This window comes from Scomber scombrus, chromosome 19, assembly GCF_963691925.1.
Source record: "Scomber scombrus chromosome 19, fScoSco1.1, whole genome shotgun sequence".
Lineage (NCBI taxonomy): Eukaryota > Metazoa > Chordata > Actinopteri > Scombriformes > Scombridae > Scomber > Scomber scombrus.
The window spans coordinates 10,953,554-10,975,301 of record NC_084988.1 but is presented as its reverse complement, the minus strand read 5'-3'; the positions used below and the strand labels follow the sequence as shown (position 1 = coordinate 10,975,301).

At 41.9% G+C, this 21,748-nt stretch overlaps 1 protein-coding gene across 2 annotated transcripts in view; it reads left to right on the top strand.

Moving 5' to 3' along the window:
- dph6 (diphthamine biosynthesis 6) overlaps nucleotides 1-21,748 on the top strand; it is a 66,160-nt gene that overhangs the window by 4,407 nt on the left and 40,005 nt on the right. For both annotated transcript variants that reach the window (XM_062441030.1, XM_062441031.1), the window contains exons 4-5: nucleotides 12,355-12,428; nucleotides 13,293-13,411. In XM_062441030.1, coding sequence (XP_062297014.1) covers nucleotides 12,355-12,428; nucleotides 13,293-13,411 — 193 coding nt within the window. The remainder of the gene's footprint in view (nucleotides 1-12,354; nucleotides 12,429-13,292; nucleotides 13,412-21,748) is intronic.

Below are 21,748 nucleotides of genomic sequence, written 5' to 3'. Positions count from 1 at the left end.
GCTGTACAGTAACAGTCCTTAGCAACCATTGTAAAGTGCACCCAGCTGCGGGAGAGATTAAAAAGCCATGTTTGTGCTTTTAGTCTATTCTATTTAGTATGTCTTGATTTCACTTTCAAAGTGGAGTAAGTTTTCTTTTTATCTCACTCTGGGAAAATAGTCTGCCTTTTGTATCAGTTAATCAAAGTTTTATGTGTGAAGCTGAAGTGAGGTGCCCTTCAACAACTGGCTTCACAGGAAAAAATCCATTCTTTTTTTTATCTCACTTGACAGAAGATCAGATGCAAAAATTAATCACCGAATTAAAATTTCATCAAATACCACTTTTGCCAGGACGTTGAGAAAATATTAATTTGATACCAAATTATGTATGAGACCTTGTTGGTCTGATGTAGTGCACGGTGGCTGACTGACAGGTTTGAAACAGCTGCATGTGTGCTCGACACACTGCTGGCAACGCCTGTCCACCTGCCACCTGCAGCTTTGAGGAAGCTACCTGGATGCACATTTCAGCCGTAGCAACCGTTCTCCCTGCTGTCCGTGTAAACAGTGAAGGACGTTTTCCCCTCTGCAACTCCACTCAACCCCTCATTTTTGCTGGCAGCATCAAAATTTAAGAGCTTCTTATAGGATGGTGGATAAGAGTTTGTTGTTGAGATTGGAGTTGGCTTCACTTGGTGTAAATGAAAGAGAATGGGTACTTGGTTTGTCCTGTAGGTCTGTGTGGGGATATGTTCATCCGGCGCTGAGGGCTGCTCCAGGGCCCCTGTACACACACCGCCTGAGTGGCAAGGGCCAGTCAGCTTGCCTCAGGGCATTTTCCGCCCTCTGCCTGACTTTCTTTGTCATCTTCTGTATAAATTGGTGGCTTTAGATGCGGCTACATGTGATTTGAAAGATTTTGTTTGTGTGTTTTCTTGTGAGTATGCACACATTCACACAGTCCAACTTCAGGGTTTTGGGCTTTCATGAGTATTCACAGTCAAATAGTGGTCACTTCTCTGGTACGTGGTGCAATATACCATCTCTCCCTGTGGTCAGGGCTCTAATTGCAAAGGGCTGCTAATTTCCCATTTCCAAGGCTACTCTGGTCTGACCTCACCAGTCAGACGGGCCATAGATCATGGCAGTTGGATTCCCATGGGGCCCTTGCAGACGAGCAGACCTCCAGTCGTCTCCCCGTTTACCCCTCTCACCGTCATCAACAGACCTGCACCATAAACAACAGGCTTCCTCTCTCTCTCTCTCTCTCATTGAGTGATGTCAACCATAAGAATACAACTTTTTGTATCTCAAATTTCAAGTTACTGCGCGCTGAAGTTGCTTTTTTGGCATCTTCACTAATCAGTAGGTTTACCAAGCTGCACCATTTGTTACACATTATAAAAAGAAGGAATTTCAAGCAAATCATCCCATTCTCTTTATTTAGAAACTTACACAATTCTGTAATAGCATCTCGAATCTCCTTTCAAAAAGTCACTGATCATGGTCAGATTTGGTTATATGTAACACATATACCTTTTTTTTCTATTTCATATTTTCTAAAAAACTGTTTTTTCCTTCAACAAAAAGTTTGTGCTGTTGTTGATTGGTGAAGGAAATGATAGAAGGGGTAGAAAGAGAGAGAAAAAATACTTTTGATAATGAGCTGTTAAATCACCCTTACTGAAAAAGAACAGTTTTAGCACGAAAAAAAGTGTTCTGTTTGGAAAGTGTGATATTTTGAAAGATTCTTTCTAGCAGTTTGAATTAATTAGAAGTTACAAGATTATATTTGGCAAATGACACTTGAGCATAGATGAAACATTTTTTTTTTTTCTCAGATCCGGAGTGGATGAGTTTAAGTGGATATTCTTCCCTCCTCTTCTTTTGCAGTGCAAGCAAAAGACTTTTAGCATGAGCCAACAGTGCCATCTATGGATCATTCCCGGAAGCTGACAAAGCAGAGATACTCTCTGTGCTTTGGCCTCACAGAGAATGTTCGGAGTCATTCAAAAGATTAAAAGGAAGAGATCATATTCTTTAGAGCCATTGTTGACAGGGGAAAAAAATTCCAATTATAATAGGGAAAAAAAGAGCTGTCCATCCCCTGGCAGTAGTGATAATGGCAGAAGGACAATGTGGTCCTATTCTTGGCCCCTTTGCTCTCATCGCTGGTTGTGTATGACAGTGTGTCTTTGAAGTATGTAACCTGATAAACATGCAAGCCACAGCCTACCCCATCCCATCCTGCTAGGTGCTGATCTTCGAACCCACTCTTTGAGGGGAAGAAATAACAGTTTTGTCAGCAGCAGGGGGGACCATTCACTTTAGGACATCTATGGCTGCAAGGGTATATTTTTGATAGAGTAGATGACTTCCTTTTGTCCACTGCCAGGCTTCAAACACTAGTTAGAATTTAAACATTAGAAGGAATGACTATGTACATGTTTTACATTTGGTATTTGATTTCTAGCTTCTTTGTGTGGATTAAAAAAAAGAAAAAAATCATCCTGCTCTGTACATACTGTAGGATGTGTGTCCATACTTCATGTGTGTGGTTGGTCTGCTCTCCTCTGCTGTGATCTGCTGTGATGTGTGATACAGATCAGCAGTGTCAGTCACCCCTGGCTGTAACGCCAGTCCCCCTGAAGGCCTGCAAAACCCCTCATATTAGTCATATCACATCCCTCAAGTCCTTTATCCTTCTCTCTGTGCTCTGTGACCTGACACAGTGGCTCTTTATGCCCTGTGACCCTGCTTGTGTGTGTGTGTGCATGCACGCTCGCGTGTTCAAGGTCAGGTCAAAACAGGCTTCTGTTACATGATAACAGGTTTATCTCTCTTCTCCTTACCTGCTTCTCTTTTGGCCCGTTTGCCTCCTTTCAGCAGTCTACAGTAGGAAAAAGTGCTCCCACTGTTCTCATCCGTGTATACTCTTTTTCTCTCTTACCAACCCAACTGCAAATTAATTGATGTTGCACGCACGTAGTTATATATAGTTAGCTATTGTCAGTTTTGTTTTTGTGATATTATTAATTGTTATTTCAATTTTGACACAATTTTGAAGATGATTGTCCACAGAGAGAACATTTTAAACTCAGATGTTGTGTCTGGAAAGTCACACTGGATACAATGCATGGCACAAATGGGAGTTTTGGAAAGATGCAGAGCCAACTGGAGCTTCAATCACTTGATGTACTAATAGATAATATATAACAAGATAGTGACTCCATTGCAGTAACTCTGCAACCTTTGAGTTGATGAATAAAGACAAAGACATTTAAGCTCATTAAAGTGATGAGGAACAATAGATGATATCTATGCACATGTTCCTTTCTGCCAGCTCTAATTAGCAGCACTGTGACATCTCTGTCGTACTGAGACCCAGCTTTGAGAACGATGGAAATGTTACTTTCAAATCTAATTTCCTATTCTGTAATGTGTTCAACTTTTCAGAAAAATCGTGTTTTAAAAGTTCTTTTCATTTTTAGATAACTGATATCGTTGGTCAGTTAACTCAACTTCCTCCCTCTCTTTTTCTTATCAAGCAAGTATTTTTTTCCCCTCAAGATGTCTGGGAAAATGTCTTGGAGAGGCGCACTGAGACCTTTGGCCTTTGTAGATGAAACAATCCCTTCTGTTGGTATGTGTTAAAACACCATGTTTTTAGTGAGATAATCCTTTTCTTAAACTCACACACACTCTTCCCCCATTCCCTGATTCTCTTGACCTTTATTACATACACATACACATACACACACACGCACCGCCCCCCCCCCCCCCCCCCCTATCCTCAGCCTCTAACGCCGCTCCATAATGGAGGTGTATCCTGCTGCGAGGAAAGGAGGGAGAAGGAACCGAGGGAGAAGAGAAAAGAAGGAGCAGAGAAGAGAGGAGGAGGAGGAGGGCAGGCTGGTTGGCTGGTTGGCTGGCAGGCAGGCGGGCGGAGGAATCTCCAGTTGAACCAGGAGCTCTGTGGTATTGATTAGGGAGCTGAGGTGTTGGAAGACAAGTCATTGAGGAGGGGTGTGAAGTATGAAGCGGGGTGGGGGTGGGGGTCGGGGGGCAAAATCAAACACGCAGCCCTTCTCTGATTACCGGCATGGTGCCGCATTAGACGTACATTGGGGGCTCAACAGGAAAATGGATTTCTTTAAAAAGCAGTTTAATACATAAATCATGACCTCTGGGGTCACAGTGAGGGTTTAGGAGATCAGATCAATAGCAAAGCTAATGCAAGCTTGTTTGTGGTACAGAGAGACCTCCAAATGGTGTTATTGGAAATAGCTTACAAGCAGTCTAAAACTGATGGATAATCACTTTGTAGAAAGTTTTTTATTGTTATATTTGTTAAGTTTTGAGTGCTGTACTTGAAGGTATACTTCAGTGTGAGCTTGTATAGATTCCTTCAAACAGCTGTCTTTCTGTGTCGCCTTTTCTATGTGATAACCATTGTTATCTTTTCCTTTGGTCTGAGACCACTTGTATTTATGTTCGTCAGCACTGTGGCAGTGAGGTTGAGATTGCAGGCTTGTTTTGCACATGAGGAAGGATAGCATTAGCGCTGAGATAATGGCGCTGTGTATTGTTCGCTGGCCGTGTGGAAGTGGTGGGACAGGATCTATTAGATGCAGGCCCATTTCCCTCCAACTGACGCTAACAGTCCCCACAAACATTAGATAAAGAGCCTAGCCTCAAGCCTTTGTAATTTGTTTGTATTTTTCTGGTTAATGTACTTTGCTCAATCTTGTTTAGCGATGATGGAAGCTGATAGCCTTATCTCGCCTTGCCAAGGGCATGAGCCACTACCACTGCTTGGTTGAACATTGTTCCAATGAAGAACGTGTGTGTGTGTGTTTATGGTATTTTTACAGAATTTATTTGGATGCTGGATGAATTGTGGATGTATCTAGTGGTCATTTGCATTTGAGCTGTTGGCTAATGGTCTATCATGCACTGATGTAAATACACCATTAGCTTTTATGGGGATTGTATTGCTATAATTTCTCTCTTTTGTTTGACTGTTCATATTACAAATTAATCTCTGATCATTTTCTTGTCTTGGCTGACCAAATTCTATTCTCATTTTGGTCTTTGTGTGTTTTGTCCCTTTTTCTTCAAAATGCCTTTGGATGTTGTTCCTTTCAAAACATCTGCTACTTTTGATCATCAGAAATCCATTGTTACATCTTCATTGTCACCCTCAATGAAAATATATTTTGCCACTGTCCGCTTTCTTCTCTTTTCTGAAAGTCACATTCCTCTTAAAATATAAAGTTGCATTACTTTCCAACTTTAGATTCCAGCCAGTTAATTTCATTCTGCAGCCATCTAGAAGTGTAAAGAATAACCCAGCAATGGAAGAAAAACAAGAGTCAGATAAAGACTTGAACTAATAATAAAACCTTTTAAACTTACCAGTATCGACAGCAAGTCAGACTCAATACTGTCTCAGAACACACAGCTGAGAACAGGGCTAAGTCTTTCAACTCCATGCCATTCATCTACTCCAAAATTAAGAGGGCTTTTATGTTATGTTTTGTGAGCCATTCCCCTCAAGAAATATTTGTGGCAGGCCCCATCACCTCCCGCAGCTAAAGTCATAACCAGCCGTAGAAAAACACTGTCTGGAGTCTGGAGAGTGGGTTAAACCAGCATCACTGCTATATTTTCCTCCAGTCTCTCTCTGGGGAAGGAAGGAAGGGAGGCAATCCATGATGTCTGTTGGAGCTATGGAGGATAGAGGACAGCAGAGCCAAAATGCCAAGAGCCTGTAACCTGACCTCACCAGGAAAACATTTACATTTTGGAGTGTGTGTGTTTCTAGGACAGTGCGTGACTGTGTGTGTATATACATGGATGTCAGTACATGTGCATGCATACACCCTGTGGACTAGGTGGTTGTTACGGACCATGAAAAGCAACTGACATAGTTTACCTCTCTGTGGCATGAGACTCACTCTCTTTGATTCTGTCCTATACTCACTTTCTGGAAGCAGCTTCCTGTCTCAGACACTCAAACACTCTTACCTCAGGCAAGTGGGAATGTTGCTGTGACAGAACTGGGATTATGACTTTGTTTCATGCCCTACAGAAAAGTGTTTTGCTGATGCTTATTTATTGGAAACCCATATCCTTTTAATGGTGAGAGGCGAGACCTTGAATGTTTGTAGGAAGTTACATGATTTCCTGTCATATAAAAAGTCCCAAAACAGTTGATAGTATGAGAGAGAGTAGAGGTTAATTGTGACAATTTGTTTAATGTAGAAACAACTATTAAAATATTGATTTTTCTTAAAAGCCAGTAATAAATAAACTTGTTTGCTTGAATTGCAACTATTCATGGATACAGTACACCGATAAACAACCTTATGTCTCTGCTGCTTCCCAACATTTAGTTTTCCAGGCGCGTTGATATGGAAAGCCTCCGTGTCCTTGGCCTGCTGAAACTAGGGCTTTGTGCTTGCTTTGGCCAAGGCCCTCTCCCTCCCAGCCTGACGACTGGCTGGGCCTGTGTTTACGTAACCATATATATCTGAGAGGAAACTCGTGAAACGTTAATCTCTCTACTTTTTAACCCTGATGAATTTCTACATTTTCCAGCTGTGCGGCATGGCATATTTATGCTCAGGCTCTATCGCTGAAAACAGCTCTGTCATTGTAAATGAATCACTAGCCAAGACTAAAAAGTGTGTGTGTGTGTGTGTGTGTGTGTGTGTGTGTGTGTGTGTGTGTGTGTGTGTGTGTGTGTGTGTGTGTGTGTGTGTGTGTGTGTGTGTGTGTGTGTGTGTGTGTGTGTGTGTGTGTGTGTGTGTGTGTGTGTGTGTGTGTGTGTGTGTGTGTGTGAACTTCAGGCTAGGAAACTGTACAAATACGAACTCAGGCATGAAAACCTCCTTCCCCTTTCGTGGATTAAGTCTGCAGCTTCTCTCTCGTTCTTCCCCTGCCCCAAATCAGTGTATGCTGCCCTGTCACTCGTCACATTTCTGTGGGTTGATAAGCGCCACTCACTCATCGTGGCGATGAGACAATGTCTCATGTCATATCCTCTGTTGCCTGGTCCATCTGCATAGCGCCGTCATGCAGGATAATACTTTCCCCTATTCAGCTTCCTCTCTCCCCTTCTTGCAACTCTGACCTGCATCATCACGGGAACCGGTCGGGGCATTTAGTTTTATAAGCAGCTGGCTTTGTGAGCAGTTTGTTTTTCTTATTCCACCACTCTGTATGGTTGAAGACTGACACGTGGTGAGTCATCTCTCCAGCCCATCCATGAGTACAAAGGAAGAGGCCGTCTTTCAGCAGCTGCTTCAGACAGACAGCCCCACCAATTTACGAAAGGGAATGTCTGTGAAAGCTTTTCCGAACAAGTTTTTGGCCGATGTTTGCTTTGCAAAGACATTTGCTAAGTCTGCATGTCCATTCGACCCCGTTTACACTTGGTTTTAAAATGCATCTTTCAAATCAAATCACAAGTGGACAGTGCTAAATACAAATGTAAATGACCACTGAGCTGTATTGTGATCCCATTACTCAAACCACTTGCTGAGGTAGCGCAAATACATCGTGAAGCGTCCCCAACAAGAACGTAACCAGAAAATAAGTCATCAATGCAGGATGTCGTGGTTATTTTGATGACAGTGTGCCAACGCCAACTGACTTTGTCTGACCTCAGCAGTTGGAATAACCCTTACATGTATATTAATTATTGAAACATTTTTGGTTTCTTGGTTAGCCTGTGCAAAACAAATCTGGCATTTGTCTGGAGACGGGCTGACGTAATAACCCTTTGACCCTCTAGCACAGGTGACGTAGTTAGTAATGAAATTTAAACACAAGTGGTCAGCTGGACATCTTGGAGACTCATGATAGAGACAGGTGTAAACAGCAGTGTGTCTTGGCTGTGCACTTCAGCTGATCACTGAAACACATTTTAAAACCAAATATAAACAGCCTCATTGTTGCTTTATATTGATGAATCTGACATAGTCACATGTACATAGTGTTTGAGCCTCAGTATATGTGCAGTATATAATCTTGGAGGTATTGCATGAAACATACATTGCCTACACCTGTCTACATGTCATCACTCCTTTACCAACTCTAGGAGTGGCCTTGGAGTATAACTGGCTGCACTGAATGGTAATGAGGAAGCTGATTTAAAACAAATAAGTAGTGTCTCCTCCTACTAAGCTCACACTAAGCTTCCTGTCAGTTTGGCATGTCTGAGTTGTCAGGACAGCCCAACACGCCCCAGGACTATGTCCGCATTGCATTAAACACAATCGCTTGACCCTAGCTGGCCCCATCCCGTGTACCACATCTAGTTGAGCTGCTACAACAAGGTCCAACCCCCTTTCCATATACCCCCCATGTACTGGGGAGAACAATCCCATTACATTACAACAGGCCCAGAGCTGATCTAATGGAGACAACATTAAAACCATGTCGCGTCCAGTCACTTACTTGATGGATCCAGGGAGAGAGGGATGAGGAGGAGGAGAGATGGAGAGGAGACGGAGTGCTAGATAGAAGGGGGAAGTGACAGGAGGCCACAGAGTTGGAAGTGGTGTCGATATGATGATACAGAAATGGAGAGTGTATGATGGTGCCCCGTTGCCCTTGAGCAAACTGTCATTCAAAACACTTTAATTAATTTCTCCACTTTGTCTTCCTCCCCGCCTTCCTGCCATCACACACGAGCATACTACCTACAGGAGGCAATAATATAATAGAAAGTGCACGTCAACAACTTTGGACTCAATAAAAAGAGGATTATGTATGGGCATATCTGGCCTCGTGTCTGTCAAGATAGTAGATAATAGTCAAGATCTGCCAGCTCTGGCTTCCTAGTTGTCAGAACAGGCTGAAGCAGGCATTTTAGAAACCCACCATTTTGCAAAATGGAACTTTGTATTGTTAGGGTGTATAATTAAGACTTCATTGTGACAGCCATTGAGAGAGAGCTAATGAGGGTTCTGATGTATTCCATATGAAAATGAATATTGAATTTTTAATATTTTATGTATTTCTAATTGCCTTGGTTGCTGTTAATGGCTTTGACTGTTGAATATTACCCTGACTGAATGTGTAGCATGCAGGACTACCTTTTTAAGCTGAGAAATGATAAAATAGCTGCATTCTCAAGCCGAACTTGGTGCTTTATGATTATCTTGTATGTATCTTTGGGGCAGATACATATCTTGACTGAAGGCATGTCTGTGACTGTGAATACATATGAATCACTCTTTTACTCCCTTACTAAGATGAATGTATATATAATTACAAAGTATATCACACACACTACCTTGATATAGAGTTTAATGGCCGTATCGTTTCTTTGTGGAGCATGTCTGCTGGCCTTAATCTTCCCCACAGCTGACATCTTAATAACTCAGCCCTCTCCATCCATTTCCACGGGAGACATCCGGATGTGGGGGAAGGATTAGTTTAATGAATTTGACAATTAGTAACAGAAGTTAATGACTGCATGGGGCTAAGTACCCTGATGGACATGGCTGGGGGACTGAAGGCTTCCATTGCTCTGGGCCATAGATCCTCATTAATAGCTTTTCTGCCTGCTGGATAGGATAGGGGAAGCCGGGCCAGGCCTTTGTTTAGTCTGCCTCTGACGGGGCTGCTAGGGGGTTGCGCTGTTGCACAACGCCATGCCAGAATTAGTCCCGCTTGGGGCAGGAGTTAATGCAAGGCCTTGGGTCTTGGATCAGGTGAGGCTTCTTTTAACAAACTAGGGTCATTAAATGTTGAAAAAAGAAAAGTGACATGGAATGAAGGCAATGAGGGAGGTCTTTCTTCGGATCTTGTGCCAACAGTCATGAAGAAAGAAAAGTGGTTTGTGGGTCACAGGAGTCCTGATGACCTCTGTACTTGATTTATCATTATGTTAGCTTCTTACCCGGATCCCACCTTTAATGCAGTCAAAACATCGTTTAGCCAGATAGCTCTCATAAAGATTTTATTATTATTTATTATTATACTGTGCTTCATGAGCTACCTTGTCGCTTTGTCAGGTATTTCCACTATAAACCATTTTGATAAATTTTTCAGCTACCATAAAATCAAAGTTTGTATTTTTTATGGCATCATGAATACACATTGAACAATTCCCTTAATATCCATCGAATCAGATTTATACATACATATACCCCTTCTTTGCAATAATTCATCCCACCTTTCCCACAGAGGATGAGAAAATATGTGTAGAATTTGTAAAATCACGTCCAGAACAGCATTAGCTGCCCCTTCATTCCTGCCTGTCTCCTGGTGATAGCTATAATAGCGACAAAAACATGACCACTTCCAAAAATAATCATTTTCCAAAACTGTTTGCCAAAAGGTCTAGTAGCTAGAGCCGCCATTGAAAACAATGGAGATGTGTGAGAAATTTGTCTTGGGTTATCATTAGTGGTGAGTGGGCCTGGGAATTATAAGGCAGCATGATGTCATGTAATGAGAGCCAGTGAAAAGAGAAGCCTTTTAATTGGCTGAGTCGAACCTCAAAGCCCAAGTACCTACGACACACTTCCTCCAAAGGGAAAGCGAGGCAAAGAGAGACACAGAGACGAGGCTGTTGTTGACTGTTGCTCTGGTTCTGTGTTATTCTGTCAGGCCAAGTCTGGTTCTGCCAAGTTTAAAGCCAAAGGACCAAATTGGTGTTGATGCAGCGCACCCTTTCAACACTCTCATTCCTATCTCTCTTCCTCTTTCTCTCTCTGTCTCTCCTTATCCCACTCTTTACCTCCTAATTTGCCTCTTTAGGAAGTGACAGTTGTATTTAGGGAAAAGGTTATCATTGTATTACAATAGAGTGCTGGCCCTGGGGCTTACCTAGAATTACATGACACTGCCTGCAGCCCCCTTCGCTCTGTGCAGGGCTGAAGTGTTATCAGTCTGACTTAATTACTGTCACCGGGCAGTGGAATTGACTGTAATGTATATTCCAGCATTGGACACATTGGAGAGATATTATAACTTACTGAATCCTGAGTTCTTAAGATGTTTAACTTTGGGTCAAAGAGTTAAATTCTTGCTGTTTGTATGTGTTGAGCTTCCCCATTATAACTCCCATCCGATGCTGTACCAAAAACACCACACACACACACACACACACACACACACACACACACACTGCACGCAGCCACACACACAGAGAGCACATCCTTTATCTGATTAGCTGGCACGCCTATGTGGGGTTGTGTGTGTGATTGTGTGATTGTGTGTGTGTGTGAGTGAGAGAGAGAGAGAGAGAGAGAGAGAGAGAGGCACCGAGCGTCGCAACACAGCGTCAGGCCCCAGGCAGGGCATGGATTTCATTTAGGAAAGTATCAAAGGTTTACACGCTGTTCGCTTTAATCAGCATGTTTATCAGGCAGAGAAAAATTGCAGGAAGGGACCACAGGGAGAAGGAGGGGTGGGGGGGGTTATCTTAAGGACCAGTAGCCAGGGAAATTGATAATGGCTACAAGGTAATTTAGTGGGGACTTGTGCATCTCTCCGCTGATTCCACCCTTGCCTCTCATTCTAATTACAGCCCATGTAATGTTCTAATGAATCTGCAGGTGTGTGTCTGTAGGGGAGGGGCACTGAGGTGGAGAAGGGGGGGGGTTGTATGACTTTGTATATATTTGTGTGTACACATACACAGTTTCCTTCCATTTGCGTGTGTTTGTTTGTTTGTTTGTGTCACTCTGGATCAAGCCTGTGTTTGAGAGAGAAGATTGAGTGCATCTCAAGGCTGTGTCAGTATCTCTGGAGTGCATAGTTGTCTCACTGTTTCTGAAATATGAATATGATATGAAAAGCAATTAGATTAGCCCTCAGCAATATTAAAGATACATGCCACTCACAGACACAATGCTCTGCTGATGCTTCAAGTTTGTCACTGCAGCTCCGTCTTCCATCTGTAAAGCTGCGGCCAGACGCGCTTAGCTCCGTGTTCATACAAGACTGCTGATAAGTCCCAGGAACTGCCTTCAGTAGTGCCGGTGCCTCCAGTAACACACTCACATGTACACATAAACACACATGTTCACTCACAGAGCCGTGTACGCAGACCTCAAGGGGATATGGGCTGGACCACAAAGGCCTTGATACGACCAGAGTGTAAACATCCCCGAAGGATTGCGGTCCAATGAAAGGAAAGAGCCGTCAGGAATCTGTTTTCCTTGTCTTTTTGGGTCTGTGTGTATGAGTGTGTTTGCTTATATGTGTTTGTGTGGTTTTCTTCAGATAACACTTTGGAATACCAGTGTAGCTTGAGAAAAGAGTATTTGGGCCCACGAGACAGTGACATCATATTGCCGTTGCATACTTTATAATAGAAACATTTTCTCCATCTTTTTCTCCGCACAGGAAAAGGAGGGTGTTGAGGCAGTGTCTGTGGGGGCCATTCTCTCCGATTACCAGAGGGTCCGGGTGGAAAATGTGTAAGTCAAACACACACACACACACACTCGTGCTCAAGAACACACTTTCTAACTGAAGTGCGCACACACCCCCGCTGCATTTAGGTCTCTGAGCTTGAATGACGCACACTCTGTGGCCCACTGGAGGAAAAGAGTACATCCTCTGTAGTCTTTACCTCACTGTGTGTTCCAAACTTGGACCGAGTTTTGTTTAAACACGTACACATACATATACACACACAAAGTTTTGTTTATGCCACTTTATTTAGACTAGCTTTGATTTTATAGTGTGGCTCAGGTTTTTTTTTTTTTTATATATATTTGAAGAAAAGTAAAGAAACTGATTTTGTTAGTATTATAAAATGTACTTTCCCATTAAGAGACACAGATACCCATATGTCTTGTACTTGTTTTACTCCTTCTCTCTTTGTTTTTTGTTTTTGTCTTCGGTACTCTTTTTTTTGTTCTCTTTTTCTTCTAAACCTACATAGACTGGACACATTGCAACACAAAAGCTCTCTTCTTATTAACAAATCCTGTTGTCAGTCAACTATTGAACAATAGGCATTTATGTCAAGACGTTTTGACCTCAGTAACCTGCTGTGGATGTGTGTTTTACGAGTTTATGCTACAGACAAGCCACAGCTTAGATGGTGTTTCTGAGTTTGTTTTCCTCTTTAAAAAAAGCCTCTGGCAGTGGTGGCAGGTGGAAGCATGTGCTGTGTGTCTATCAGGGTGGCAGCCTTCCCACCAATGGAGAGGTACCCAGCCCAGTAGGCTTTGAAGTTGTTCTGAAGCTGGCAAATATTCAATATTAACCTCTTTACATCTCCTTCCTTTTCTACAACCTACTGTTCTCTTTCTTCCCTTTCACCTGTTCCCCAGATGTTTGCGGCTAGGTTTGTTGCCCCTGGCCTACCTGTGGCGCCGAGACCAGGAGTCCCTTCTCTCCGAGATGATATCATCTGACCTCCATGCCATTCTCATCAAAGTTGCCGCCTTCGGTGAGTTTGTGTCTCACTCTCTTGTGTCTCTGGCAGCTGGTGAGCAGTCTGATATCCCCTTCTTCTCTTTCTTTCCAGCCACCCTTTTTTAACTTAATTTTTTACTTTTTCGCTCTCTCTGGAGGTTGGTTAAGTAGTGTTTGACGTGGGGATCGAAGGGACAGAATTTGGATAAGTGAGGGAAAGGAGGAGGAGAAAGGGAGGTGTAACCAGAGAGAAAAAAAGAGAAAAAGAGAGACAAGCAGAGTAATGCCCTAATCATTAATCTGTGGCTTAGCAGCAGTGTTGAGACTTGTGCCAGCGGCAAAGGTATTGAAGCAGAGAACAATATGAAAAGATAAGACGCACAGGGGGAGGAGGTATGAGAAGTGTGCAGTAGTATTGGGAGGGTGGGTGGAGGAGGGGAGGGGGCGGCGGGGGAGGATTGGCAGTTGAGAAATAATCACAGGTGATTGCCCCGCACATTAATGCAACCTGTCAATAAGTGACGCATGTCCCCATTGTGTCTGAGAAATACTGCACTCTCTGCTTATGCATAGCTCAGAACACATGGTCCGTGAAGTGAAGATGAAAATCAGGTATCTCTCATTTACGTTTTTTCAACTGCAACAACACTGAGGGAGGAGGTTAATGCGGTGTCACCTGCTCTCTACCTGCCTGTTTTGGAGCCCGAGGACAGGAAGATCAGATTACTGAATAACAGGAGAGTGAAAAAAAAAAACTCTCTTTTACTTTTCTTGGGTACATGATGTTAAGATCCCTACCTGTATCTACTTGACAGTGCAGCCGGATCCCTTTTGACGGTCTCAGTGATAAATGATAATTACGGCTACAAATGGTTCTTTTTACTCTCAGACTACTCACGGCAATAGATCATCAGGTAGACACTGTTTACGTGCTGTTAAGTGCTTGTTGTCACCTTTGGTAGCAATGAGTCGAAAAAGGGGTCCACAGCTGACTGATGACCCGCAGAGCTGAGTGGCACGTTTAAGATATTCTGCATATCTTTTAACACTGCTCAAATAACCTCTGGTGGAATGCTTTTGTCAAGCCATTTATCTTTTGTACTGTATTTGCTGGGCTCATTTTTCATTTTTAATGGTTTCATGATAAAGGACTTTTTTGTAATAAATAATATAACCTGTCAGATGCCTGTCAGAGGAAAGATGATGTCAGAATCCATGTTTTTAGCAATTCTTTTTTTTGTGGGATTCTCCGGGATTATAATTATTGTTTACAAGTCACAATTATTATTTTTTCTTCTTCTTCTTACACTTGTAACAAGATAAGTCTACATTTAATATTAATTTATCATAATCATAATGCCAAAATCCACCTCTGGAATAATAAACGTTGAGAAAAAGCCCCACCTTAAAGACCTCAGTCACCCTGTAACCCAGCTACCACCGCCAGACTATCTACCCTAAACATAATTCTGTCTAAAAGCAAATTCTCTGCATTTCTTAGAAGATTGTAATTAGAAAGGAAAATCACCTCGGGTGTCTTTGAGTGTGTATCTTGGCCTCCCACTATATGAAGGTGTTTGTATGAGCTTGTGCGCATGTGTGTTTTGGCTACAGGTAAAAAGGAAAGATCTTATCACCCCTGACTCCTCACCTGTCCCGAGGCAGTTGTAATTAGAAAGGAGAGAATTGAATAGGGGTGCAAGCGCCCAAGGCATTTTAGGCAGTACTTGTATAATTGCAGCTTTGGTGGGAGCAGGTCTGAGCAGTGAGGTGTGATGTTTAGGGGAGATTGGGTGACAGAAAGGCATACCTGGTGGCCTTTACTGTTTGCATGTGTGTGTGTATGTGAGCAAAGAAAGAGATTTGGAAGGATTTACTTGTGCAGACCTCATGAGGAGGAAAAAAAAAACAACTCTAATGGGGCAAAGGTTAAGTCTCCCTCTGAAATGACAGCCAAAACAGCTTATGATATTCTATGGTGGTATGAAATGGGTTTTGGTGGGAAGTCATTCAAGATTAATATTCCTTCGTTAGCTTCTCAGAAAGACAGGTGGAAATTAGCAGTGAATGGATAAAGAAAAAAAAAAACTCTCTTAAGAGAGGATATTCGTTGATGACAAATCCCTGTAGTCAAAAGACAGCTGTCCAAACGCAGGATGATCCTCTAAGTGAATTTTCTAGAAGTGTTCATTTGCGTGCCGATGGCAGCCTAAAACCACAAAAGAGAGAAAGAAGATTTTAGTCTTTGAATATACCAGATTGCATGTAGTGAAATAAATTTTACTATCTGAACCTAAGCCTATGAATGTCAGAATATACTTATAATTAGAAAAAAGTATTTCTCTCAAAAAGAAATGCACATTTTTTTGTCGAGAAACTGTCTCTTTATAATGCAGTATTTCTTGAGCTAACTGTGGTAATTGGCAATTTCAAAAGCCAGCATTAAATATTCATGTAATTAGTTAATTGATTGATTAGTGCAGGTGTGTGTGAGGGCACAGGTTCAGCAGTTAATTGGTCCTCAGCTCCGGAGATAATTGGCATGTGTGAAATCAAGGTCTATCCACTGGAAAACCTTTTATCACTGCATGATCTTTTACCCTTCACATGAGCGTAGCCTTTGTGCTTTGAAGAAGAGAATTTATGTCACAAATTTACTTTCACTGAATACCTCACCCACTTAAGGATGTTGAATATAATTTAATGTATACTTAAAGTACAATTAATGTTCAAAGACATTTAAGAAAATTTACTGAACATTTTTTCAAAGTGGAAGGTGGGATCTGGGCAATTCAAAAGGCATTTTTTCAACTTAAAAAGAATGTCATATTACAATATTAGAAGTATTTTAATATTTTAATCTTGCATTTACAATTGTAAGCATTAGGCAATAAATGTGATAAATGTTCTTAAAGAAATAATCGCAGGCAGAAGATATTCTTACATGATTGTAACATGATGATTATAGGTACAGATACAGGATTCAAAGACTTTATAAGCAGTCTGCAAAAAGACAAGAGGCAATTATCTCCTGGAATTATGTAGCCTGTCTTCCCACCCAGGCCAAATTAACTTTTCGCACTTGCAGTCAATCAATTCATGTTATCAGTTGTTGACATTTTCTGTGCCACAGTGATTGCTCATGCTCCTATTTTGATGAAAATGAATAACATCCAGTTTACCTAAAAGTGACTAAGCCACAATAAGAAAAAACACAAAGTTATAAAAGATTAACTGACCAGACAATCATTTTCCTGCCAGCCCTGTTGGGTGTTAAACCTTAACCTTAACCAATTCAATTCAATTTTAATGTTTAGTATATGGTCCAAGGTTCAGCTGAAGTAGCCCTAAACTGTTTTTTTTTAACCTCCTGACAAATCTCAGAATAAAGTACACATTGGGTGTTTGTGTGAAAAATAGATTTGAACATTTCCTGAGGTTAATTTTGTCGAGTTTAATGTGATTGTAAGTACCTTCAGTTTCTCCTTTTTTGAATGTTGGACTGAAAAGATTCAATCTTGATGCAATTGCTACACAATTCATGCTGCCTATTATTCTCTTCACTGACACTGAATTTCAGATAAGAGCCTGACAAATTTCACATATAACCTTAATCTTATCATCCTTTGTGTGGTGCCGCCTCCCTCCTCTTCTTTCTTCCCTTCCGTTCTGTATTTCTCTCGCTCTCTCTTGCGAAGATTAGGTGATAGTGAACAGCTATTGTTTTGGCTGGGGTCTTTGAGAGTGTTGTTTAACGGCTGATGCAGCTCACTTACTAGGGAGGAGATGCTTATTTCATCCATTTAAAGGCTAAAATGTTACACATCATGAATCCAATGTTCTCTGCCTTTTCTCTCTGAAGGCAGGGATTAAAGCTGAGCTGTCAGCTGGCATGCCAGATCTTAAGACAACCCGTGGATGTCTGTGATACTGCGCTCAGCTCAGCTCAGACAGTATCTTGAATCTTTAGGCTTTTAATTTAGCATTAGGGCTCAGTAAGCAAAATCACAAGCAGTTTCAATTAAATACGTAACTCACTGCTGTGGGTTTATACGAATCAACCTCTTCAAGGTGGGCAAAGGCCAATCATGATCGTTAAAAAGAATTAGTAGAAAAGTGTGCTCTGGAAATAATTGCCATTGACTATAAGGATAAATATGAGACCAGCATTTTCTGTAGAGTTCACAAGGAGAACATGTTTTTTTATCTGAGATCAGTGCCTTTTGGTCCAAGAATTAACTTTAAAAAGTGGATATTTATTATTTTTTTTTATTTAGTTTTCCAGATTTCACTTGTTATGATACGCTTTCTACTATATGGTTAACATGTATTTTGTCTTATAATGTCCTGCATACAGTACTTTTTAGGGCCCGAGCGGCGACTGCAAGTCGCCTGGCGAAAGCCCTATTGAAATTGTAATGTTTATTAGGGCCCAAGCACTACAGGTGCGAAGGCCCTATTGTAATCGTAGTGATTATTATTATTCTTATTATAGTTCTGTCAAATCAAACGCCTTTTTGACAGCCTAAACGTGCCCCAAAACTCACCAAAACTTGCAATCATGTCCGACCCGGTGAAAAATTTGATATTTTAAGGATCGCGAAAATGGGCCAGAAAAAATGGCTCACTAGCGCCCCCTAGAAAATTAAAAAAATTGAGCCCCTCGACTCAGATTGTCGTAGACAAACCATATTCGGTACACATATGTATCGTGTACAGTCGCACGAAAAAGTCTCTTGGACCCACATCGACACTAGTCAAAATGGCTCAATAGCGCCCCCTAGAAAATTAAAAAATTGAGCCCCTCGACACAGATTGACATAGACAAACGAAAATCGGTACACATATGTATCGTGTAAAGACGGACTAAAATGTCTCTTGGACCCATACCCTCACTCCAACAGGAAGTCGGCCATTTTGAATCAAACGTGCCAATTTCGTGCCATTTTGGTGTTTTCCACGCATCGTATTTGAACGAACTCCTCCTAGAGATTTGATCTGACCGACTTCAAATTCATTCAGAAACATCTTGAGACATTGGAGATGAAAAGTTATCAAAAACTTTTTGATTAGGGATTCGGTTGCTACGTGGCGATGTGAGGAATTTTGCCTTTTCGCCATTTAACAGTTACTGCTGGCCAAATGGGGGTACTGCACCCTGTAGAAGATTAAGAAAGTTGAGCCCCTCCCTCCAGAGTGATGTAGACAAACGAAATTCGGCACACATATGTATCGTGTAAAGACGCACAAAAAAGTCTCTTGGACCCATATCCCCACTAGGCAAAATGACTCAATAGCGCCCCCTAGATTATTAAAAAAATTGAACCCCTCCCTCCAGAGTGACGTAGACAAACGAAATTTGGCACACATATGTATCATCTAAAGACACACAAAAAAGTCTCTTGGACACATATCCCCACTAGGCAAAATGGCTCAATAGCGCCCCCTAGAATATTTAAAAAAATCGAGCCACTCGATTCAGATTGATGTAGACAAACGAAATTTGGTACACATATGTATCGTGTAAAGACGCACTAAAAAGTCTCTTGGACCCATATCCCCACTAGGAAAATGGCTCAATAGCGCCCCCTAACGAATATAAAAATGTGAAAGATTTACGTACTTCAACGAAATTTGGTATATATATGTATCATGTCCAGACGCACAAAAAAGTCTGGGGCGCCCATGACGTCACTCCAACAGGAAGTCGGCCATTTTGAAAAATATGTGCGATTTTGGCGATTTCCACGCCCCGTACTTTAACGAACTTGTCCTAGGGATTTTATCCGACCGACTTTAAATTCACTCAGAAACATCTTGAGACATTAGAGATGAAAAGTTATCAAAAACTTTCTGATTAGGGATTCGGTTTGGGCGTGGCGGCGCCGACAATTTCCTTCGCCATTTGATCCTTCGCCAAAAAGCAGGAAGTCCTTATAACTCCTACAGACATCGTCCGATCTACACCAAATTAATCACGCATGTAGAAGGTCCCGACCTGAACACGTATATGCATCAATACTGTGTTAGCTCCATAGCGCCACCTACTGGATACAATAGCACACCCTAGAAAAGAAAAGAAAAATTGAGCCCCTCAACTCAGATTGACATAGATAAACGAAATTCGGTACACATATGTATCATTTAAAGACGCACAAAAAAGTCTCTTGGACCCATACCCTCACTCCAACAGGAAGTCGGCCATTTTGAATCGAATTTGCGATATTGGCGCTGTTTGTTTCCATTTGCCCTGGAAGATGCGTCGCGCCAAGTCTCGCTCATTAGTGGCGTGGCGAGGGAGCTTGGGCCCGGTCATCGCTGCTCGCAGCTTTAATTATTATTATTATTATAGTTCTGCCTAAACGAACGCCTTTTTGACAGCCTAAACGTGCCCCAAAACTCACCAAAACTTGCAATCATGTCCGACCCGGCGAAAAATTTGATATTTTAAGGATCGCGAAAATGGGCCGGAAAAAATGTCTCACTAGCGCCCCCTAGAAAATTTAAAAAATTGAGCCCCTCGACTCAGATTGTCGTAGACAAACCATATTCGGTACACATATGTATCGTGTAAAGTCGCACGAAAAAGTCTCTTGGACCCATATCGCCACTAGGCAAAATGGCTCAATAGCGCCCCCTAGAAAATTAAAAAATTGAGCCCCTCGACACAGATTGACATAGACAAACGAAAATCGGTACACATATGTATCGTGTAAAGACGCACTAAAATGTCTCTTGGACCCATACCCTCACTCCAACAGGAAGTCGGCCATTTTGAATCAAACTTGCCAATTTGGTGCCATTTTGGTGTTTTCCACGCATCGTATTTGAACGAACTCCTCCTAGAGATTTAATCTGACCAACTTCAAATTCACTCAGAAACATCTTGAGACATTGGAGATGAAAAGTTATCAAAAACTTTCTGATTAGGGATTCGGTTTGGGCGTGGCGATGTTAGGAATTTTGCCTTTTCGCCATTTAACAGTAACTGCTGGCCAAATGGGGGTACTGCACCCCGTAGAAGATTAAGGAAATTGAGCCCCTCCCTCCAGAGTGACGTAGACAAACGAAATTCGGCACACATATGTATCGTCTAAAGGCGCACAAAAAAGTCTCTTGGACCCATATCCCCACTAGGCAAAATTGCTCACTAGCGCCCCCTAGAAAATTAAAAAAATCAAGCCCCTCGACTCAGATTGACGTACACGAACGAAATTCGGTACACATATGTATCGTGTAAAGACGCACTAAAAAGTCTCTCGGACCCATATCCCCACTAGGCAAAATGGCTCAATAGCGCCCCCTAGAAAATTTAAAATATGGAGCCCCTCGACTCAGATTGACATAGAGAAACAAAATTCGGTACACATATGTATGGTGTAAAGACGCACTAAAGAGTCTCTTGGACCCATATCCCCACTAGGAAAATGGCTCAATAGCGCCCCCTACAATATTTAAAAAATCAAGCCCCTCGACTCAGATTGACGTAGACAAACGAAATTCGGTACACATATGTATCGTGTAAAGACGCACTAAAAAGTCTCTTGGACCCATATCCCCACTAGGAAAATGGCTCAATAGCGCCCCCTAACGAAGATAAAAATGTGAAAGATTTACGTACATGAACGAAATTTGGTATATATATGTATCATGTCCAGACGAACAAAAAAGTATGGGGCGCCCATGACGTCACTCCAACAGGAAGTCGGCCATTTTGAAAAATATGTGCGATTTTGGCGATTTCCACGCCCCGTACTTTAACGAACTTGTCCTAGGGATTTTATCCGACCGTTTTCAAATTCACTCAGAAACATCGTGAGACATTGGAGATGAAAAGTTATCAAAACCTTTCTGATTAGGGATTTGGTTTGGGCGTGGCGGCGCCGACAATTTCCTTCGCCATTTGATCCTTCGCCAAAAAGCAGGAAGTCCTTATAACTCCTACAGACATCGTCCGATCTACACCAAATTAATCACGCATGTAGAAGGTCCCACCCTGAACACGTATATGTATCAATACTGTGTTAGCTCCATAGCGCCACCTACTGGATACAATAGCGCACCCTAGAAAATCCAAAAAAAATTGAGCCCCTCAACTCAGATTGACATAGATAAACGAAATTCGGTACACATATGTATCATGTAAAGACGCACAAAAAAGTCTCTTGGACCCATAGCCTCACCCCAACAGGAAGTCGGCCATTTTGAAAAATATGTGTGATTTGGGCGATTTCCACGCCTCGTATTTGAACGAACTCCTCCTAGAGATTTAATCTGACCGACTTCAAATTCACTCAGAAACATCTTGAGACATTGGAGATGAAAAGTTATCAAAATCTTTTTGATTACTGGTTTGGTTGCTTCGTGGCGA